Source organism: Chaetodon trifascialis, chromosome 21 (assembly GCF_039877785.1).
Source record: "Chaetodon trifascialis isolate fChaTrf1 chromosome 21, fChaTrf1.hap1, whole genome shotgun sequence".
In the NCBI taxonomy this organism is placed as follows: Eukaryota; Metazoa; Chordata; class Actinopteri; order Chaetodontiformes; family Chaetodontidae; genus Chaetodon; species Chaetodon trifascialis.
Genome location: NC_092076.1, coordinates 3,754,279 through 3,773,957, shown reverse-complemented (window position 1 = coordinate 3,773,957; position 19,679 = coordinate 3,754,279). Strand labels below are relative to the sequence as shown.

At 45.3% G+C, this 19,679-nt stretch overlaps 3 protein-coding genes across 44 annotated transcripts in view; 2 read left to right on the top strand and 1 right to left on the bottom strand.

Annotated features, from left to right (window-relative positions):
* The window catches only part of LOC139349318 (ankyrin-3-like), a 130,121-nt gene extending 116,528 nt beyond the window's left edge, over positions 1–13,593 (top strand). For 33 of the 41 annotated variants that reach the window (XM_070989985.1, XM_070989984.1, XM_070990012.1 and 30 more), the window contains 7 exons: positions 708–782; positions 2,218–2,349; positions 2,502–2,645; positions 7,433–8,123; positions 8,212–8,404; positions 11,275–11,346; positions 12,177–13,593. In XM_070989985.1, the coding sequence (XP_070846086.1) occupies positions 708–782; positions 2,218–2,349; positions 2,502–2,645; positions 7,433–8,123; positions 8,212–8,404; positions 11,275–11,322 (1,283 nt within the window). In that variant the 3' untranslated portion in view covers positions 11,323–11,346; positions 12,177–13,593. Of the gene's footprint in view, positions 1–707; positions 783–2,217; positions 2,350–2,501; positions 2,657–7,432; positions 8,124–8,211; positions 8,405–11,274; positions 11,347–12,176 lie in introns of those variants that run through there. The other 8 variants (XM_070990000.1, XM_070990005.1, XM_070989999.1 and 5 more) reach the window with 4 other exon arrangements.
* LOC139349320 (ankyrin-1-like) lies at positions 8,413–10,784 on the top strand. Of its 2 annotated transcripts, XM_070990021.1 has the most exons (3): positions 8,413–8,695; positions 10,046–10,129; positions 10,280–10,784. In XM_070990021.1, exons 1-3 carry the CDS (start codon positions 8,588–8,590, stop codon positions 10,541–10,543), a joined length of 456 nt encoding a protein of 151 aa, XP_070846122.1. In that variant the 5' UTR covers positions 8,413–8,587; the 3' UTR covers positions 10,544–10,784. The 2 variants fall into 2 exon arrangements, with proteins under 2 accessions (XP_070846122.1, XP_070846121.1); XM_070990020.1 differs by having other exon boundaries at positions 10,046–10,784.
* Positions 13,462–17,991, bottom strand: LOC139349319 (zinc finger protein 260-like). The gene is made up of 3 exons (XM_070990019.1): positions 17,736–17,991; positions 16,514–16,705; positions 13,462–16,118 (listed from the first exon to the last, which is right to left on the bottom strand). Exons 1-3 carry the CDS (start codon positions 17,851–17,853, stop codon positions 14,554–14,556), a joined length of 1,875 nt encoding a protein of 624 aa, XP_070846120.1. The 5' UTR covers positions 17,854–17,991; the 3' UTR covers positions 13,462–14,553.
* Positions 17,992–19,679: the final 1,688 nt, after the last annotated feature.

The following is a 19,679-nucleotide window of genomic DNA, read 5'->3' as shown; positions in this document are numbered from 1 at the left end:
CATTGTATTTCTATGGATTAAACAAATCAAATATAACATCTTAATTAGTGAGCTTTAGAGTTGCCAGCATTTTTTTTTTTTACTTTTGGGTTGAGCCAGGCTAGCTGGTTCCCTCTGTTTCCAGTCTTTATGCTAAGCTAAGATAACCGTCTCCTAGCACCAGCTTTACATTGAACAGACAGATATATGAGTGGTTTATCTCCTCTTCTAATTCTCAGAAAGTGAAGCTTATTTCCCAAAATGCTGAGCCATGTCTTTGAATGACCATCCATCATCTAAAGCGAATCACTGAGGAGAGTCTGGCCAGAAAAACTGTTTTGTTTTTGTTTTCTTTCCTCAGACGTGAGACCTGGGACAGTGAGCTAAAGTTAGTCTTCATGTTTTTTCAGTCACCAGCACTACGTGGTTTAATATGCATATTTGTCAAAAAATGGCAAAAAGAGACAAAAACTCAGTTTAAAAGGTGCCATTAACAAGGTATTTCTTAGGTCTTATGGTTAAACCACACTGATGTCTGAAGCAGACAAACTTTCAGTTCACAATCCCAACCTGTTTCTTTCATTAAACGTCATTGATCCCTCTGTGGCCATTTTATAGGAGCCATTTTGTGTACGTCTTTTACTGAGAACCACGTAATTATTTGGGGATTATTGTCATAATATCACGTTAACTGTTTGTATCCTGCCCCTCCCTGCTTCCTCGCACAGGCCCTCAGAGTCCCTGTGAGAGAACAGACCTCCGCATGGCAATAGTAGCCGACCACCTGGGACTCAGCTGGACTGGTGAGTCTGCGTACATCTCACTGTATGAAACATTTAAAAACCAGCATAAAACAATGCAACAATACTGTCTTTATTATAGTAATTGATGGAGAAACAGCTAAAATGTTGCAGTTAAATCACTTTCATCTCATTCACTTGCGATCATATTCAGGATATTCGCTGATAAACACTTAGATATGATCCCCCTCTTCCAACAAAGACCTTTCATTAAGTGAATGTTAAAGAACACCCACGTGTGACTGAACCCCGCTCTCAGATCATTCGTTTTACAGTGTTTGTTGCCATCTGGTGGACGCGCAGCAGAAAAACGCCTCCACTGAGCAGTACTGCAGTGGCACATATAGTCACAAACACCTCGTCACTGCACGTATGACACAACAGCAAAGCAGGAAAATGCACAGAACTTGAATTGTATTGTGATTTTTCAATTGAACTTTTAAAATTTAAACAAACCACACCTCAGGATGAGACATATCAGCAGTTAGGAGGCAGAAAATATATGCAGTAATAAGTGTGTTATTAATTTTAGTAGCGAAAAGCTTTTATAGCAACGTGTTTATATTATTCCACATCATGCACGTGTGTGCTTCAGTGAAACCTTAATGTTTATACTCCTTCTCGTAGACAGTGATAAGGGTGTGGCCTCTGCAGTTTGGTCCAAGCCCGACCACCTGCACTGCAGCACTGCCCCACGCCTGCCTGCCTGTGTGTGTGTGTGTGTGTGTGTGTGTGTGTGTGTGTGTGTGTGTGTGTGTGTGTGTGCGCGCAGGTCCATCTGAAGTGTGTCCATCCAGTGCGAATGCTCGGCAGAGAAAAAGGAGTCTGATCCATATTTAATGTGTGTTCCTGTTGCAGAGCTGCAGTGAGGCGGCGGGTCTGCTGAACATCATGTTCTCATGGTTTTAAATTTACAGCCACTGTCTGCCTGCACAAGCAGCACTGCACCGCTTCGTTAGCTTTAGAGTGTGTTCGGCGCCACGTTTAGCGGTTTACCATATTGGCACGAAGGGAATGAATGAAAATATGAGTACTGACATAAACCATGGGGATTTTAAGCTTGTAACACGAGCCACATGCCACTTAAAAGACCAATGTGTTAGATTTACAGGGCTCTTCATCACAATGTTTTTAATCGTGTCATTGTTGCGCTTTCATTAGCCCAGAATGAGCTCTTTACACACCATGTTGCACTGCCATGTATCTACAGTAGCCCATTTATCTTGCCCACCTTAGGTTCTCCTAGGTTTGGAAAGGAAGGGTTGATGGAGGGGTACTCAGCTGGTTACAGTCTGCAGCTTCATCACTAGATCCCACACAGATGATCAATCAGACATTTTCAGCACAGGCTACCTCAACCATCAGCACCAAGGTCGACCTGTGGGCAACAACAGGCTGAACCTCATTGTTTTTTTTGTGGTGTCTGTTGCTGTTGCAGAGCTGGCCAGGGAGCTGGATTTCTCTGTGGATGAGATCAACTTCATCAGAGTGGAGAACCCCAATTCCATGACAGCACAGAGCTTCATGCTCCTAAAGAAATGGGTGCACAGGGACGGTAAAAACGCCACAAGTAAGCAGCGTGCGTTTGCTTCCATGCGTGACGGAGAAACTGATGACATGTTTCAGCTGCTGGTTTATGGACAGAATGAATCGATATATCTGAAGGTTTTGTGGCATTACAAGATGACGTGTGAATGAAATGTCTGTCTCTCTCCTCTCCAGCGGACGCTTTAACCGCGGTGCTGACTAAGATCAATCGGTTGGATATTGTGACTTTGCTGGAAGGGCCCATATTTGACTACGGTAACATTTCAGGCACACGCTGCTTTGCCGATGATAACGCAGTATTCCCGGATCAGTCCGATGGTAAAGTGTAGCCCACGCTAGCTGAACTCTCAGTCTATCTCTCAGTCTGTCCCTTCACCCTTCTTCACCTCCTCTCTCAGCCAGATAGTCAGACTGTGTAAACAAATACAGAACCAATCAGGCTTAATCAAATGATAAATATTGATTTGAGTTGAACCAAAATGGCGTCACGCCTGCAGCAGGTTAATGGACCATCGGGTTGTGATAGCATTGGAGCCGTCTTTATCAAGCAGTCACCCCAGTCGGCTTGTTAGTTTTCCAACACTGGGCAGTGCATCAGTCATTGGAACGTTAATGATAAGTGACAGATTTTTGGGTGATTATTGAAAGATTTTAAAACTTCTATAAAATCTGTACCATCTTGGGTGCATGACACTTTTAGTACGTGTGTTTCAAAAGCATGACTCTGAAGCAAACATAAGCCACGAATGAACTGGCGTCTCTGTCCCTTCTGTTAAATGTGTTGATAATCTGATGTATGAAGCTCATTTTTCAGATGGCTCAGGGCACTGGCTCATTGTTTGGCTTAACAGCACTTATGTTTATGTGTATGTTACCAGTTTTAAATGTTAACAGATACCCAGCACATCTCCTTTTGTCAACGTTGTGTCATTTGCTATTAGAAAATACATGAAAACATAATTATAACGACCAGTTTATCACAATGGCATGCTCGCTTTAAGCAGTTTGGAAAGTCTTTCTCTCTTTCTAACTTTCTCTCTCTCCTCTGAAATGAAAATTAAATGTGGCAGCTACCAGTGTTTTCTGACTCTGACAGACCCGGTGAGGCACATTTCAGAACTTTGACGACAGCGTTTGCCTTTCGTTACGGATAGTTGACTATAAAACATGCAGGATGAAGCTACACACTTAGCCGATGTTAGCTGGGCACAAACTTCTGAAATAAGCCTCGTCGTCAGTTTGTCCGATCAGGCTTCTGAAAGTCTTCTTAACACAAGGATCAGTGTTATTAGTGCTTTGAATAACAGGTGATCTTTCTGCAAGTATGATTTCAAGTGAAACCGACATTTAACAGATTAAAGAAATCTACAAAATGCATGGCTATGGCTTTGTGTGAGAGGCTGCCTGCTCTGATGTTGTTGGCTTACAACAATCCACATTTAACTGTCTTCAACCGCGTGGAGCCTTTTCAACACGTCCTCGGGTGTTTCCTGGGCGGCACATGTCCCAGGTGTCCCAGGCGACGCCCACAGACTGGTTGAAAATGAAACACCTTTTTTATAACAATGCTTCTGTGTCACTGCTGTTAGCTGTTCTGTACCTGTCATCTCCTGGGTTCCTCCGAGCCTCCCAGCTTCTACGCTCCACTGTAGCTGCTCCTGCTTTGAGACCAGCAGACTGCTCGCCTCCTCCTCTTCCTCCTCTTGCATCTGAGTGACTAACTCCACAGCAAATTCTCCTGTCAGCGCTAAGCACCACTAACCGGCTAATTCCCACCAAAGTCTCCCTTTTGCTAACCTTTGGATCCAATCGTAGCTTCTGCTCTTCCCCTCGCTGCTGAGCTCTGGCTGACTAGACTAAGACTGTACAACAGTGCCCCCTGTTGGCAGTAACTGTCTTGTGGGGGGGTGCAATCTGAAGCCTGGTCAGTGAGAGCTGCAGATCTCACCTACGTAGCTCTGCACAAACTGGATGACATCTACAGCTAAATAGCAGACTTTAGCATTAGCATACCCTCAGCTATGTTACCCATTTCTGTGAATGAGGGTTTTCATGGGTTTTAAAGAATTAAGACATGAAACTTGAAATCAATCAATCAAAGACGTTTAGTTTCTCTCCAACAGAATTACAGCCATGCTAGTGAGGAGGGGGCTTAGACTTCAGTTGTGTCCCAGCTCCACACTAATTCTACGTAGGTTTTGAGTGTGTATTGTGCCAAGAGTACTGCACTGATATAACAGTCATGAGGACAGTTTAAAACAAGGTCGTACAAAGATATTCTGACTTAGCTTCCAAAAGCAGCCTATGTTACCCACAATGCAACTCCACTGCTGACAGTTGGGTTGGAGATTCAGGTGTGTTATGCTAGCAGAAGTTTGAAAGTGAAAAAATGGTAGTGTGACGTTGGTAGCAACGTTCAATTAGGCAGTAAATACTGCATATGTGATATATACAGTATTTACAGTTTACAGTATGGATTTGGGACACAGCAGCTGTTTGGAGGCTAGTCGGAAAGAGACTGTGGTCTAATGGCCTCAGTGTTTATAAAATCCAGACCATGAGGCGGCCTTTCAGCATTCACAGTTCCCATATTACTTCTTAGTTCCTCTATGAGCAGCTTTAGACCTCCTAGATCCCAAAGTCTGTCCCCATGCAGGACAAAAACAGCTATTTAAACGCTCCCGTGCTGTTTAGAAAGAAGCTCCCGCTGTTGACTAAGGCGCCACTTCCTGCTTATCGACCCAGATAAGCAATCCCATGAGTCTTTGCTTCTGCAGCTTCTGAAACATTGAGCCTTCGATCACTTCACTGTCTCTGTGCGTTAATCTGTCTTCAGTTTTAGATGCTGTTCGTCTTCTCATCTCGTCTGACTGTCCTGTGTTTTTCTGTTCTGTCTCTTGTGAACTGTGTAAAAGCTCCCAAACATCTTAGATCTCCTACATTCCCCCAGTGTCCTCAAACGCCTCAGCCTGTTGCTCCCCTCCACACTACTCCTCCCTCCTCCTCCTCCCCTCCCTTTTGTCCCCAAGTTATCACCTCTTTCTCTTTCCCCTCCCCTCCTGCTGTCCCCTCTCCCTCCTCTGTCTTTCTCTTCCCATCTCCTCCTTCCACACCTCCCGTTTACCTCCTTCCTGTCGCTCCTGTTCTCCCTCACTTCTTCACCCTCTCTTACTCCTCACCTCTTTCCTCCGCCCCCCAAAGCCCTTTCTGCTGCTCCTCATTCTTCTCTCCTCCTCTGATTATTCCTCGCCACTTTCCTCCCTCGGCCCTCATCCTGCCCTCCTCTCTTTCTTCCTCCATTTCTCCTCTTGTTCTTCGCACTCCTCCTCATTCTGCTTCTCCTACGCACATTCAACCGTCTCCCCCTCTTCCCTCTCCTCCCACTTCTTGCGCCTCTCTCTACATGTCTGCTCCATCCTCTCCATCTCCTCCTCCCCTGTCACCTTCTCATTCTTATTTTCCCCTTTCTCCTCCCTTCCCCTCTCCTCCCCCCTCTCCCTCTTTAATATGCATCTCCTCTCCACCTCCACTTCCTCCCTTTTCTCCCCCTTCATCTTCTCCCCTTCCTGCTGATTCCCTTCCTTCTCCTCCTCAAAATCATCACTCTCCTGCTTCTTCCCCTTCTCCTCCCACCTCCCCTCCACCCTCTCCCCTCCCTCCTGGTGTCCCCTCTCACTTCAGGCGGGATCTTTCAGTTCCTGAGGTCTACATTTAGATGGCGCTCTGCTCCTCTCTGCCTTTCGTTGAAATCAACACGACTAACCTCCCTGACTTCTCCTCGTGCTTTTGCCCTCAAATTTCTGTAATCATTGAGACGATGAGCTGAAGTCAGGCTCGTTTTAAAGTCCGGTAATGAAGACCCCCCCCCTCAGTAATTTCACTACCGTTGCAGCAGCAGCTCCGAGTTCTTTTACAAAAGGCTCGGCTGATTTGAGTGCCAGTTTGAAACCTAAGCAGGAGCTGCAGCAGGTCCTGAATGTTCATGTAAAATTCACACAAAAACAGCGTCTGGGAAGTTTCTATCTTACCTTTAATATTCTGTCTTTATATTCTGTTTCCATCTCTTTGTGAACTGGTCGTGTCTACTCTGCAGTGCTGGTTCAGGAGTCACACGAGTCCACCTGTTTGAGAAATCCTTAAAGCAGCGTTACTTTTGTTGGCCACTTGGGGGCAGCCGAACAAAGGGTAACATAGCAAACATGCTGTGCTTATCTACATGGAACAACATTAGCATTCATTGTGGCTGCTTGTGTAAGTCCAGTATTCACTCTCCTTTTAGCTCTGTTTTTGGTCTCCACCAGCTTCTGAGGGAAATATCTGGCCAAATGTTCTGGCTATCATTCGGTACACTACAGTGAGTTTATCAGACCTTTTTTGCATAGGGACAAGTCCACAGAGACTAATCACTCTTCACTCTAAACTTCCTCTCAGCTCTATCGAGCCGTGTAGCCTCTTTTAGCACATTGTTTTGGATATTTGGCCTGTAAACTCAACTTTCCTGGCAGCTGTTTTCATTTAAAAAGGCTAAAATACCCACCGCATGCTTCCTAACCAGCACCTGACACAGTTATTAACTAGCAGGTAAAGAGTCAAACATGTACAACATATCTTCTCAGGAGCTAAAGAAGGAGCAGATGCACACACCAAACAGGCAGGCTAAGCTAGCAACTCGCTGGTGAGCATAGTGGAGCATTCAGCTGCTAAAGACACAGAAGTCGGTAGAGACCAAAACAGAGCTAAAAGAAGAGAACAAGTTAGACTTACATCCATCAACTGGACTCAAATATGATGCTAATGCTGCTCCGTGTCTGGTTGATGTGTAAGTAGGCAACTGTTTGCTAGTCGATAACGGTACATAAGGTGATATGTCATACGTGTTTACAGCTTGTTCTGCTGCCCCCAAGTGGCCAAAAACATCAGCTAACGCAGCTTTAAAGTGTATTTGGGTTACACCTGTGTGACTGTTGAACACATGCTACCTTTAGATGTTACAAGTGTCTCTCATTTCATCACATCACTCTACCTCCTTCCCTCCCCTCTTTTTCCTCTCCCTCCCTCTTCAATCCCTGTTACCCTCTAATCCTTTACTCCTGCCATCCACCCAGGATACCACAATATAGATCTGGAGCTGCAAACCCCCACAGAGCTGAACTACGAGCCCCCCACCCCACTGCGCTGTGACGACTTCTTTAGCGAGGGCGATGCTAGCGCAGAGTCCCCTAGCAAGACCACGCTTACTAGACCTAGCGACCTCTCTCTCACTCAGACCACCAGTACCTCCAGCAGCGAGCCCATCACAGTCGCCCCAGCCCCCAGGTCCGATGCCCCGGAACCCCCCATTGTTGGGGCTGAAGATACAACCTTGACCACGGACAAAAAGACAGGGCCGGTTTCTTACGAGAGGCCGGATAACGACAGGAGGTCAGTAGAGCAGTCAGGAAAGGGAACAGATGGGGACGCTGAGGCCTTAGAGGCAGATCTGAAGGCAGGGCAAGGCGTTGGTCCAGAGCATCAGGGAGGAAACCAGACAGAGGACGCCGCTCACAGAAATGGAAGGCAGGAGAAAGAAGAGGAGGAGGAGATGACCCAGGAGAGGCTGCAGAGTCTGCTGGAGGATATAAACCTGGAGGGAGGCTTGGAGGACGTGGAGATGACAGAGGAGGGGGTGAAAGCCATCCTCGAACAAGTACGGCAAGCAGAAAAAGACATGTGTTCAGTTCCAGGCTGGAGAAACGAGACGTCCGGCGCAATCGAGTCAGCAGCCCCTGGCCACAGCACCAAAGACGAGGAGGGCAGGTAGGACGTGTGTTAATTCCGTTTCTCCGCCATTTCTCTGCTCACAGATTTGCACTGCATCACCTCCTCCTGTACTTCACTCCCGCAGCCCTGACAGCCCGGCCGATTCACTGGAGCAGCCCCCGGCTCAGACCGACGGCCAGAATGGAGGTCACGGTGACGCAGCCGGGGAGGGAAAGGAGAAGGAGGCCAAGAGGAAGGGATCCCAGGAGGACAGCAGCACAGCGGGGCCAAGCAGAGGACGCGAGGAGGGAGGTGAAAGGTCCCAGCACAAAGTCCAGGTGAGAGTCGCTCCTGCAGACAGGATGTGTCAGCTGACAGTTTCATATTCACTCACTTTCTCATGTTTCCTTTAGTTTTTAAAGCCTTAAATTCGCAGACCTCACTCTGATCTCTGGTCCAGTGTTTCATTTTATTTTATTCAGTAATAACTAGAAGCCACACGCACACACTTTCACACACTGATGTCACCGGGCTGCCTTTGTCAGGCGAGCGTTAGAGCCGACGAGGCCGACTCCGACGAGGAGACCACAGTCACCACCAGGGTGTACCGCAGACGAGTCATCCTCAAGGTGTGTGAGGCCTGGCGTGTGGCTCGACGCTCGGCCAGCTAGCATAAGATCTGCAGGCGGACTGTGAACTTGGCAGCATTTGTGTGTTTTACAGAGTGAAAGACGTGTGTTTGCAGAGGTTTCCGTCCAACTGTTTAAAATCTGCGTGGAAACACTGAAAATGAGCATCGTAACTGCCGGGAGCAGACTCGGCGAGCGAGCTGTGACGTACATGAAGCAAATTAATACATGAAAACAAACATAAATGCCACTTTGCCTCCTCTTCTTCTGCAGCAGTTTAATGGAGAATTTGCACCACATTCACCGAATTTTCACATAACAGTCGTGTATTGAAACGAACGCGAATTTGAATTTCCTGAAGAAAGTTTTCTGGAAATTTTGTCAAAAACTGGTTTACATTTGGACGGAAACTTGACCATAGCGTCACAGGACAGTGTGTGTGTGCGTGTGTGTGCGTGTGTGTGCGTGCGTGTGCGTGTGTATGAGCTGCAGCATGAAGTGCTACTCACCGCTTGTTGGTGTGAGCCACGGCGCCCCCGGCGATGCTGTGTGGTGTTTGCAGTCCGTTGGCTGTGCTGCGTTCGGCTCGTGAACAGACGATAACTCAGCCCGCCAGTTTTCTGTCAATCGACCAATCAGCCTCAGTTTGGAGCTGACGAGGTCTTTGTTTAAGGAACGCCATTTAAATCAATGTTAAATCAACAAATCAATCAATATTCCTATGAGGTAAATCCTTAAATAACTTAGTCAGGATGGTTCAATACATAAACTGTTTTTTATTTAAAACCGTGTCTTTCAGAGGACTACTCTGTATTTATTTATTGAACTGTTTTGACTCATTTGCTGCCTCATTTATTAATTTCATGGGTAAATTTACTCATTTATTAATTGGTATTCCATGTTCATCGCTGAATGGGTTTCTTTCCTGTGCTCGATGCAGCTTTGAGGGAAAAGTCATCGTCTGCAGCTGACAGTTTGAAGCTTGTTGTTGATTTTTCTGCACTCGACAGTGACTGACATGATTCCACAGTAAATTAAGATATATTTTAAATTGTTTTCTATAAACACGCGTCGGCGTCTGCGCTGCTGCATCGGCTGGGTTTCCAAATCAAAACAGCAGTTCTGCTATAAAAACTGAAAAGAGCTGCACGACAAATCAAGGATTTTAGTTTTTTTTTAGGGTCTTAAACCTTTATTGATGTTAACAGTGTGAAACCCAGCGGCTGCGGCAGGCTGGCTGACGTCTGCTCGGAAATGTTCCACATGAGTAACAATCTCACAGATAACCTCTCAAACCTCCACCCCTCCACCCCTCCACCCTCCTTCCATCCCCTTAAACCTTCACCTCAGGGAGAGGAGGCCAGAAACATTCCTGGAGAGTCTGTGACGGAGGAGCAGTTCACAGACGAAGACGGGAATCTGGTCACCAGAAAAGTAACCGCCCCCGCCCTCCTCCATCACATCCTACAGCTCACACACACACCTATGTCACCTCCTCACCCACCTTTCCATTATTTCTCCTCACAAAATTCCTTCCTGCCTCCCTCCCGCCTCCTCCCCCTGACATGCTTCTGCCCCCTACAGGTGATCAGGAAGGTGGTGCGCCGTGTGGTCAACACGGAGGAGAGGAGGGAAAGTGAAGGCGAGGCTGTTACAGAGAGAGCTGCTGGTGGTGGTGCTGGTGGTGGTGTGTCCACAGGTGGAGCAGACGCTGCTGCAGCAGCAGGAGCCACAGGGGGGAAGGGCAAGAAGAGGGGGAAGCGCTCCCGACACAAGGCTGAGAAGTGTGGAGAGGAGGCCCAGAGAGGGAAAACCGAGGTTGGCGTTAAAACCGGCCGCCAAACTTAGTCAGCTGATTTGTCCCCGTGCACCTCCACCTGCATGAAGCTCTAACCGGATGTAAACTGAATCAGATCTCTCCTCCGTCAGCCCCCCGACTCTGCAGCTTTGAGCTCAGAGTTGATCTGGTCCTGCAGAGCTCTGCTAATCCAGATTTAACTGGAGTCAGATACGTCACGGCTGCAGGCTAGGCTAGCTTAGTTTAGCTTAATTTAGCTATGAACTAACTTCCTAATATTCACACAACAGTAACGGAAGCCTGTCTGAAGATGGCTGAACTAAAACACGCCTTGTGCTCTGATCTCAGCAGTGATCTGAGCTGGACGCACGCTGCAGTGAGGACATGCAGCGAGGACGCGTCTTTACCTGCATACTCACAGCCTTTGTGTTTGCAGTGTTTGTACTGTGTACTGTGTGTACTGTCCTACTAATATCACTGTTTGAACTAACATAGAACGTATAATTCTCTTTCCTCTCTTTTAACATGAATTGATGCAAACGTGTGATTTTGTTTGCAGATGTTGTGATTTTAACCCCTTTTCTCTCTCCTGGACCTCGTCTCTCTTCCAGCGTGTTGCTGTGATCGCCTGACCGACGTTAGAGCTCCGCTGTGCTTCATTAACACACAGGTCACATTCAGCCGGAGCTCAACGCTAACTTTTCGTTTCCTGTTTCTCTCCCTTTATGTTCTGTTTTTGTCTTTCTGCCACCTCTCGTTGAACCTCGTCCTCTCTGTGAAGCCTGGAGACACCGCCAGCAAGAAACAAGGGAAGAAGAGTCAGTCGTAACAGCAGAGCTCTCAACTAAACCAGGTACCACGTTAGCAACTTTCATACGTTCAAGTCTGTGAAGACCAAAGACGAAAGAGTGGAGTGGTTCACAATTTTGCACTAAACATGTTCTGTAGTACTAGCAGTAGTAGTACTCTGAGAGTTAAAAATGTTTAAAAAGTATATTTTCAGAGATGCAACCAAAGTATCAAAGAAGTTTTAGATTTTAGGAAGTTTGTTTGACACCGCTCTCATGTCTGTATGCTAAAAAAGTTAGGTTAGCATGTTAGCTTAGCATAAAGACTGGAAGCAGGGGGTAAGAGGTAGCCTAGCTCCATCCAAAGTCCAAAAAACACACCTACCAGCACCTCCAGAGCCACCTTCATGAACCTGTTATTTCTTCTTTGTGTAATCCGAACCAAAGGCTAGCTGTTTCCCCCTGCTTCCAGTCTTTATGCTAAGCTAAGCTAAGCGCCTGCTGGCTCCAGCTTCGTATTTAGAGCACGGACACGAGTGGTATCAATCTTATACCTTATTATCTAACTCTGATAAAGCAAATAAACATAATGACTGTTCCTTTGGTTTCATTATTGATTAATCTGTTACATATTTTTGAATGTTTAGTATAAAAAGTGATCAGCAAAGGTTCCATTTTTAAAGTCCAAAAAACAGCAAACCTTCACATTTTAGAGCTGATTTTTTTTAACATTTTTGCTTGGACGAATCAAATAAATGATTGATGGATTAAAAAATATTAGTCGAACAGCAAATTGATCACTTCAGCACTATTGTGTGTACTGCATAGCCAGAAGCCTTTTAACAGACGCTCTGAACCAGGCGCTAACGTTAGCTTGTGCTCCATCACCCTGCAGGTCCACCGACGTCTACCTGCGACCCCACACGCTCACCCTGGGAGGAAAAAACAACTGGAAGCCTCGTCGATCGGCCGAAACGTGTCTGAAGCTTTCACTTACAACGCATGGTTTTCGCAGCAAGACGACGCAAACAGACTTATTTTCTTTGATTTCGCATGAGCATGTCACCAAAATTCACTCACTGTCGGAAACACCGCCGAGGGACACGCGTGGACGTGAGCCGGAGCTTTCTTATCTTCGATGAACGTCGGCGTCTGCGACCAAAGACGGCACAAACAGGAAAAACAAAAAAAGCGACCTGCTGACAGACGGGAAAGACGTGCGATTCACTCTCAGACACTCGCCTTATGTGGTCTATTTTTTCCTCCTGGACCCACAGTATCGGGGTGTACCATGTGGTTCTTTTTTAAAAATGAAATATAATAGTAAATGGGTGATTTTGTTGTATATAAATGACACTGTACAAAATCTAAAAAAAAAAAAAAGGAAAATCAGTAGCTTCACGGATTGTTTCTGCACTGATTTGAGTTGAAGCTTTGCAGACTTTGTATCGAGGTCGACGCCGTTCGAGCAGCCTCGAGCGTGCGGCCTGACGTGCTCTTCCAAACGAAAACTAACAGGAACAAAAAAAAGCTGAATGAGAAGCGAATGGAGAAACAAAAAGAAAAAAAAATGCTCGACTCTGAACAGAGGACGTTTCTTTACAGCTTCTTCCGCTCCGTCTGTGGGACATTCTTCAGATATTTTGCTGCATGTGGCGTCACTTTATTTTTAACGCTTTCCCTTTTTTTCCTCCTAATTCAAAAGCACTGTAATACGATTAGAGAGGGTTTGCTGGTACTTGTCTTTGTGCGCACTAATAACCCAAACATCCGTCACCTCCGCCTGTTTTTAATTTTACTTTCTACACAAATGAAAACACTCTCCGTGCAGAGGGCAACGCTTTATTCCCACGCTTCAGGAGGGTCCCTGAATGTAACCTGCAGACCGGCACATTGTGTTATCTCCGAACAGCCCCCTGTGTGTGCGTGTGTGTGTGTGCGCGTGTGTCTGTAATCTCATCCTGCAAACTAGAAGTTGAAGCTTTGAGGTCTGCTGTGCTTTTCAAAGGGGACTGTTTTCATTTTGACCGTTTGATGACTTTTTATTTAACAGGTTGAGATTCTTGGTTTTAGCCCTGTCGTCATTTTTACTGAATCACAGAAATCACAGTATTGATCGCACATTGTTGAAAATCTGCTCCTGTGTAAATCTTTTTTTTTTCCCCTGTTCTGTCTTTTTTCATACAAAACCACCGCAAGCATCCATTGTTGATGATAAATCTGGTACCAACATGTATGACGAACCAACATAGCCTACACTGGATGATCCAAGTAATTATTTAAGCAGAAAAATAAATTGTGTTTAAACTGAACGCCCGTGGCTCAGCCTGCTTTCTTCACATCGAACACGTCGAACAGTCAGTAACATATTGGCTAATATTTCATGCACTTAACGATTCAGAAACAAGACAATGGCTAATTAAAATGAAGATTAAGCGTTACATTAATAAATAAGACGGGGAATTGATCATCTATCTGTTCTCCATTGCGCTAATGCCACATATCATCGGAAAACTACGATTCCTGTGATTCTGCGGATGCAAACTGTTAAAATGCAATCACTTTGAAGGACCAATGAAACGAGGACACTTCAGTGGGACATTACACAAGGTTTGAAATGATAAACACAGTAAATGGCCAAAATATAAAGATATTTATGATAATATAATTTATTTGAACGCCTGGACATACTGCTAGAAAAACATGGAAAATATTCCGTTTCTGTCATATTGTTATCAGTTTTTATTGAACTTGGACTATTTAATCTGATTTTTGAGTTTATTACGGCGTGCCACAGAGCTGAATAAGGCACAACATCAAGCTGAGTGAGTTTTCAGTTTCAGTTTATCTCAGCAGGACACATTATTGATATTTATCATTCAAAAATTATCGTGTTTCTAATCTTTAAAACACATGAGGTCGTTTGTATACCAGTAAAAACATGTCTAACCAGCTTTGTTTCAGCACTTTTTCCCTTTGAGGTGTAAAATTTGATTATTAAAGGAATCGTTCAGCATTTAGGAAAAGGTCTGACAGCAGAGAGACACGTCAACCAGACATGTTTAATTAAATCCAAATATGAGGATGACTACAAACTCTATAAACAATGCCAGAAAACTGTGAAAAGTGAAGAACAGAGACTCCTCACATTATTTATGTTTGGTATTTTTGCCTGAAAAGTATAAAACTATTAATATCGTCTCATCTAACTCTCTTCGTGAATTTCCCCAAAACAATGAATATTCCTTAACCCGCGGCACCTGAACGCATCACTACAGAGTGGTCAGCTGCGTGGGTTCGTCCCGGTGAGTCTGAACGTGTCTTTTCAGATCCTCTTTCCTCAGGAACCCTTTGGCGCAGACGCCACAGCGGTGCGTTCGCTCACCTTCGTGGACGCCCATGTGTTTGGTCAGCGAGCCGCTCGCCGTGAAGCTTTTCCCGCAGACGTTACAGAGGTACGGTTTCTCTCCCGTGTGGGACCTCATGTGGATCTTCAGCGCTCCGCTCTTGTAGAACTTCTTGTCGCACACGCTGCAGCGGTGCGTGGACTCCCCCGTGTGGATCATCATGTGCGTCTTCAGAGTCCCCCTCTGTCTGAAGCCCTTCCCGCAGACGCTGCACAGGAACGGCTTCTCCCCCGTGTGGATCCTCATGTGAGCCATCATGTACTCCTTGAAGCTGAAGCTCTGGCCGCACACGCTGCAGACGTACGGCCTCTCCCCGGTGTGCACCCTCATGTGGCCCATCAGGTTCCCATTCTGAGCGAAGGCTTTGCCGCAGACGCTGCAGATGTACGGCTTCTCGCCCGTGTGGGTCCTCATGTGCATCTCCAGCTGCTTGTGGCCATCGAAGTGTTTGCCGCAGACTTCGCAGTCGTTGGTCCGGATGTAAGTTTGCAGGTGAAGCCTCAAGCTCTCCTCGGACTCGAAGCGTTTCCCGCACACGCCGCAAAGATCCGCGTCCCGCTCGTCTTCCTGCACATGCTTCAGAAAAGAAGCTCTGTAGCAGAACGGCTTGCTGCACACTTTGCAGCAGTACTTCAGCTGAGACATGTCCTTGAAATTCTTATTTTTTGGTCCCTTCGGTTTGTTTGATCCTTGACTTTTTGTTTTGGACCCTTCTTTGGCCTCATCTTTCTCGCTGTCTCCATCGTCACTCTCCGTCCCCTCGCTGTCCCTCCAGTCCTCATCGCTGCCTCCGGCTTTGCTCTCGGCGTCGGAGCCCTCGGCCTCCGACTGCCTGTCGTCGGTCTGATCCCTGCAGATGTTTTCTTCGCTGTGGGTCTGCAAATGCACCGTCAAGCTCTCGTCGGCGTCCAGATGTTTCCCACAGGCGCCGCACAGCCCTGAGCTGGGCTCGTGCTGAAGGACGTGTTTCAGGAAAGAGCGTCTGTAGCAGAAGAACTTCCCGCACACTCTGCAGCAGCTCTGTCCCGCCGCCTGCGTCCTGTTCGCTGGAGCCATTTTCCCTGTTTGCTTTTTCATTTTCAAAGACGTTCCACATGTTTGGCAACGATCTGCACCCTGACTCTGAAACCTTTTTCTTTTGTTTGATTTGAGAGGTTTGTCAATTAGCTCTTCATCGCTATCATCATCCTCACTGCCAGCCTCTGAATTGTTTGATGACAGACCCTCCCGGTCACTAGGCGGCTGTCCTCGTGTCTCTGTGTCCACCACAGCTGAGGTGTCCTTTTCTGCCCTTTGTGTTTGGTGAGGATGCGTCTTACCGTGGAGACACTCAGAGTCTGTCTGCGTGGACGCGTCTTTGCTCTGCTCACATTTCAGCTGCTCAGAGGAAACGTCCTTCTCGCAGTCGGACCCAGAGAGCATCAGTCGGTCTGAGGAGAAGATCCGAGAGAAGATTCAGCATGAAAACACTGTGACGTGCAATAAATAACAACATTTCCTACAAACTGTGTGAACAAGGATCCACTCTGCAGCTGCCTCAGTCAGCAGTGTCACAAATTCACTAAAATGTGTTCACTGCTGCAAATGTTTACAAGAAACTCCAGCCTAGGATGGAAAAAGTGGTGAATGTGAATGTGAATAAATACATTTCTACCACACTGCTTGTTTAATTTTGCCTTTAAAAGTAAAAATCCAGAGCAGTATTTATCAGATTTTGCATAAAAACTGCAAAACAGGAGCAGAGCAGGAGTCAACGCTTCCACCACTACTTTCACTTTCATCTGTTGTTCTGTGTCTAACTGCTTATTAAATGAAGACATCGTACCTGTTCTGTGCGAGTTCGTCTCCATTTTCAACATGATGTCCAGCGGTCGGCGATGGCGTCGGATCTCCTCATGGGAACCCGAGACCTCTGCCTCATATTCACTCATCATCAGCTGCAGGACCCTGAAGATCTCGTCAGCAACCAGCGACAGCTGCTGGTGCACGACAGCTCGCTGCTGTTCAGGTGACATTTCTGGAAGAAGGAAGGAAGAAATTAAATCCTTAATTTGTTCATTTGCAGCCAAAGCATCAGTAGAAAAACTTCACAGTGTCGTCCTTTCCTGCTCCAAACAGCAGACATGTTTCTTTAAAGTCCACTGTGACATTTCATCATGTCAGTACAAATCAAATTTAGCACACAGCAGGTTTCCAGGCCCAGTTCAGCATCTGTGCATGAATTTATAGGAACCCTCTTTTATCTTGTTTGTTATTTTGAAAAATGTAAAAACCTTTTAGCATCAAAATCAGGAGAGCTGGCTCTGTCCTGAACTGCCCTCTGGACACCATGAGGAGGATGTTAGCCAGGCTGACATGGGTCATGGACATCCCACCCCCTGCATGGGACAGTGGGGGGCTTAAGCAGCTCCTTCAGCAGCAGACTGCTGCGTCCAGTGTGTAAGAAAGTAATGCAGCTCTGTGTTGATGCTGTTGTTCCCCAATTCTACATCATAAACCCACTGTTTGTTTGTTTTTATAAGAATACTGGCAGAAGTATTTTATGTGCAGTAGTATTTTTATAATCTGTACATAATGTACAAATACAGAGTTGATTTTTTATTCTATATCCTGTATATTTTTTTATGTTGACCCCTCTGTTTTACTGTTTTTGCTGTTTCAATACTTGCTGGCTGTTACGACTTATTTTCCCCAGTGTGGGATCAATAAAGTTTTATCTTGAATCTTAATGCACAAAATTAAAAAACAAATATATGTTTTTACAAAGTCACTTTTCCAGAAACTGAGTCTTTAAATTTCTAACACACTTGTTTCTTGCTTCATGACTTTTTATAAATGGTCAATTTTAATCCATTTTTAAATTACTGATATAAAAAGATGGTGTCCTGCTGTCTTTGAAGATACAACCTGATTTTTATTCCATATTTTTTGTCTGAATAATAAAGTTATAAAGAGACACACTTTCATACATGAGAGCAGGTGATACTAAAACATCCTCGTCATCAAACCACTTGTTCAGAGGTAAAAGGTGTGCTGTGTGGACAAACCTGACGTCTGCAGCGTCTTCCTCGCGGTCATCAGCCTCTCCGCCGCGCTGAATATCTCCTCCGCAGCGGCCGCCAGTCTCTCGGCCACCAGCGCCCTCAAAACCTGCATTTTAGACATGATGGTCCGACGAGCTCTTTGTTTAATCTGAGAGCATCTTAAAGTTTCAGCAGCGCCCGCAAATCCAGTTTACCTGGCATAAGAAATCTAACAGTTGAGCGTTCCGCCATATTGCTTCCGGGGTCGTATTCTTCTTCTGTTCTGATTTGGATAAATGTTACGGTCACGGCTAAATACCGCCACCAAGTGTTAGTAAACGTTATTACAACCACACATATTAACTGAGGACCCAGCAGTGCAGGAAGAAGTACTCGCATTCTTCACTTAAATAGAAGCACCAATACTACAGTGTAAAAAAATACTAAATTGCAAGTAAAAGGCCTGCATTTACTTCAGTAAAAGTACAGAAGTATTATCAGCCAAATGCAGGCCATTAAAAAGCAAAAGTTCAATAAATCTGAATTTCAATACTGATGCAACAACACAGGAGCTGGTGGAGGTGGAGTTAGTTTGAACCACTTTATAAACAGTTAACAGTAGAGGAACATTATTTACTACACTTATTCAATTACTGTATTTAAGTACAAATTTGAAGATACCTTTACTTTAGTATTTGCATTTTATGCAACTTCGTACTTCTATTCCATTCAGGGGCAAATGCTGTACTTTTTGCATTTGTCTGACAGCTTTATATACATATAATTGGCAACAGCAGTCATACTTTGGAAGAAATTATGAATATAAAGGTGCAAAAACATGCACACGTATTTCCTTAATGTCTGCATGTTTGTGTGCATTCAGCATAGCTGCAGTCTGTTCTCCTCTCATGACTCACTTCACTTAAAGCATCAAAAACTTTCAAGTAACGCTGACACAGAAAAACTGTGGTGGCATAAAAAAAGCACGCAGCTTCGCAGAGAATCACATCTTTGCTGCCCTGAGTTTGTTTTAAAGCTTTCTGGAACTTATTTTCACCCACTATTTGACCCACTTTTGCAGCCACAGCTCTGAATCCACATCAGTGACACACAATCGTCAGCGTTCATCTGGGATGCCATGTGTGTTTTCCGCAAACACAAATAGACAAATATTGAATGTTCAGCTTGAACTGTTTCCCTGATGTGCACTGGCTGACACACAGACAGCTGTATGACGAGTGGATGTATGTCATCGCTGCAAGTCAGGCTAAAGGCCAGGGCTTTGGTGCCCGGTTAATGATTGATATCTCACTCTGGCTTTGCCAAAATATCATTATCCCTATCTCATGAGGTTAAACAACAGCTAAAATGGGAAATGGGACCATAAATCGTACATTTGGGAAAAGATGCTCTGAAACATTTTTTGGAATTGTCAGCTTGCTGCATTTTTTGTCTGATTGGTGAGCCCAGCAGTTTTAGGTCAAATATTTATTTTATTTCATGTTTATTTCTGTACATACTACAGCATGAACTACAGTCTGCAGTCCTGGGATGTTCGTCTATACAAATACAAACACAAGAAAACTCGTCCAAAACAATGACGCTTTAAAATAAACATATAAACTTAATGAGAAACATTTGCATCATCACGTGTCTGAGCCATCTTCAAAAAGGTTTCAGCTTGAGTTTAAAAATATTCAATTCATGATCTGTTTTGAGTCCTGCTGAACTTATTATTAAAATAATCAAAAACCTATTAAAAGTAGAGGCCACGGACAGGTGCGTGTTCGACAGACAATGGCAGTTTGGCTCGCTGGTTCGGTCCGCTTACTTCAACTACTTCTCTTAAGTCTTTAACTCCGCCAAATCTGAACACACAAACATGTCAGACATATTTTTAGATTCAGGCTGACTGACGCTTTCCGACGATATCATGTCCACCGGATTAAACGTCCATTACCCGCTTAG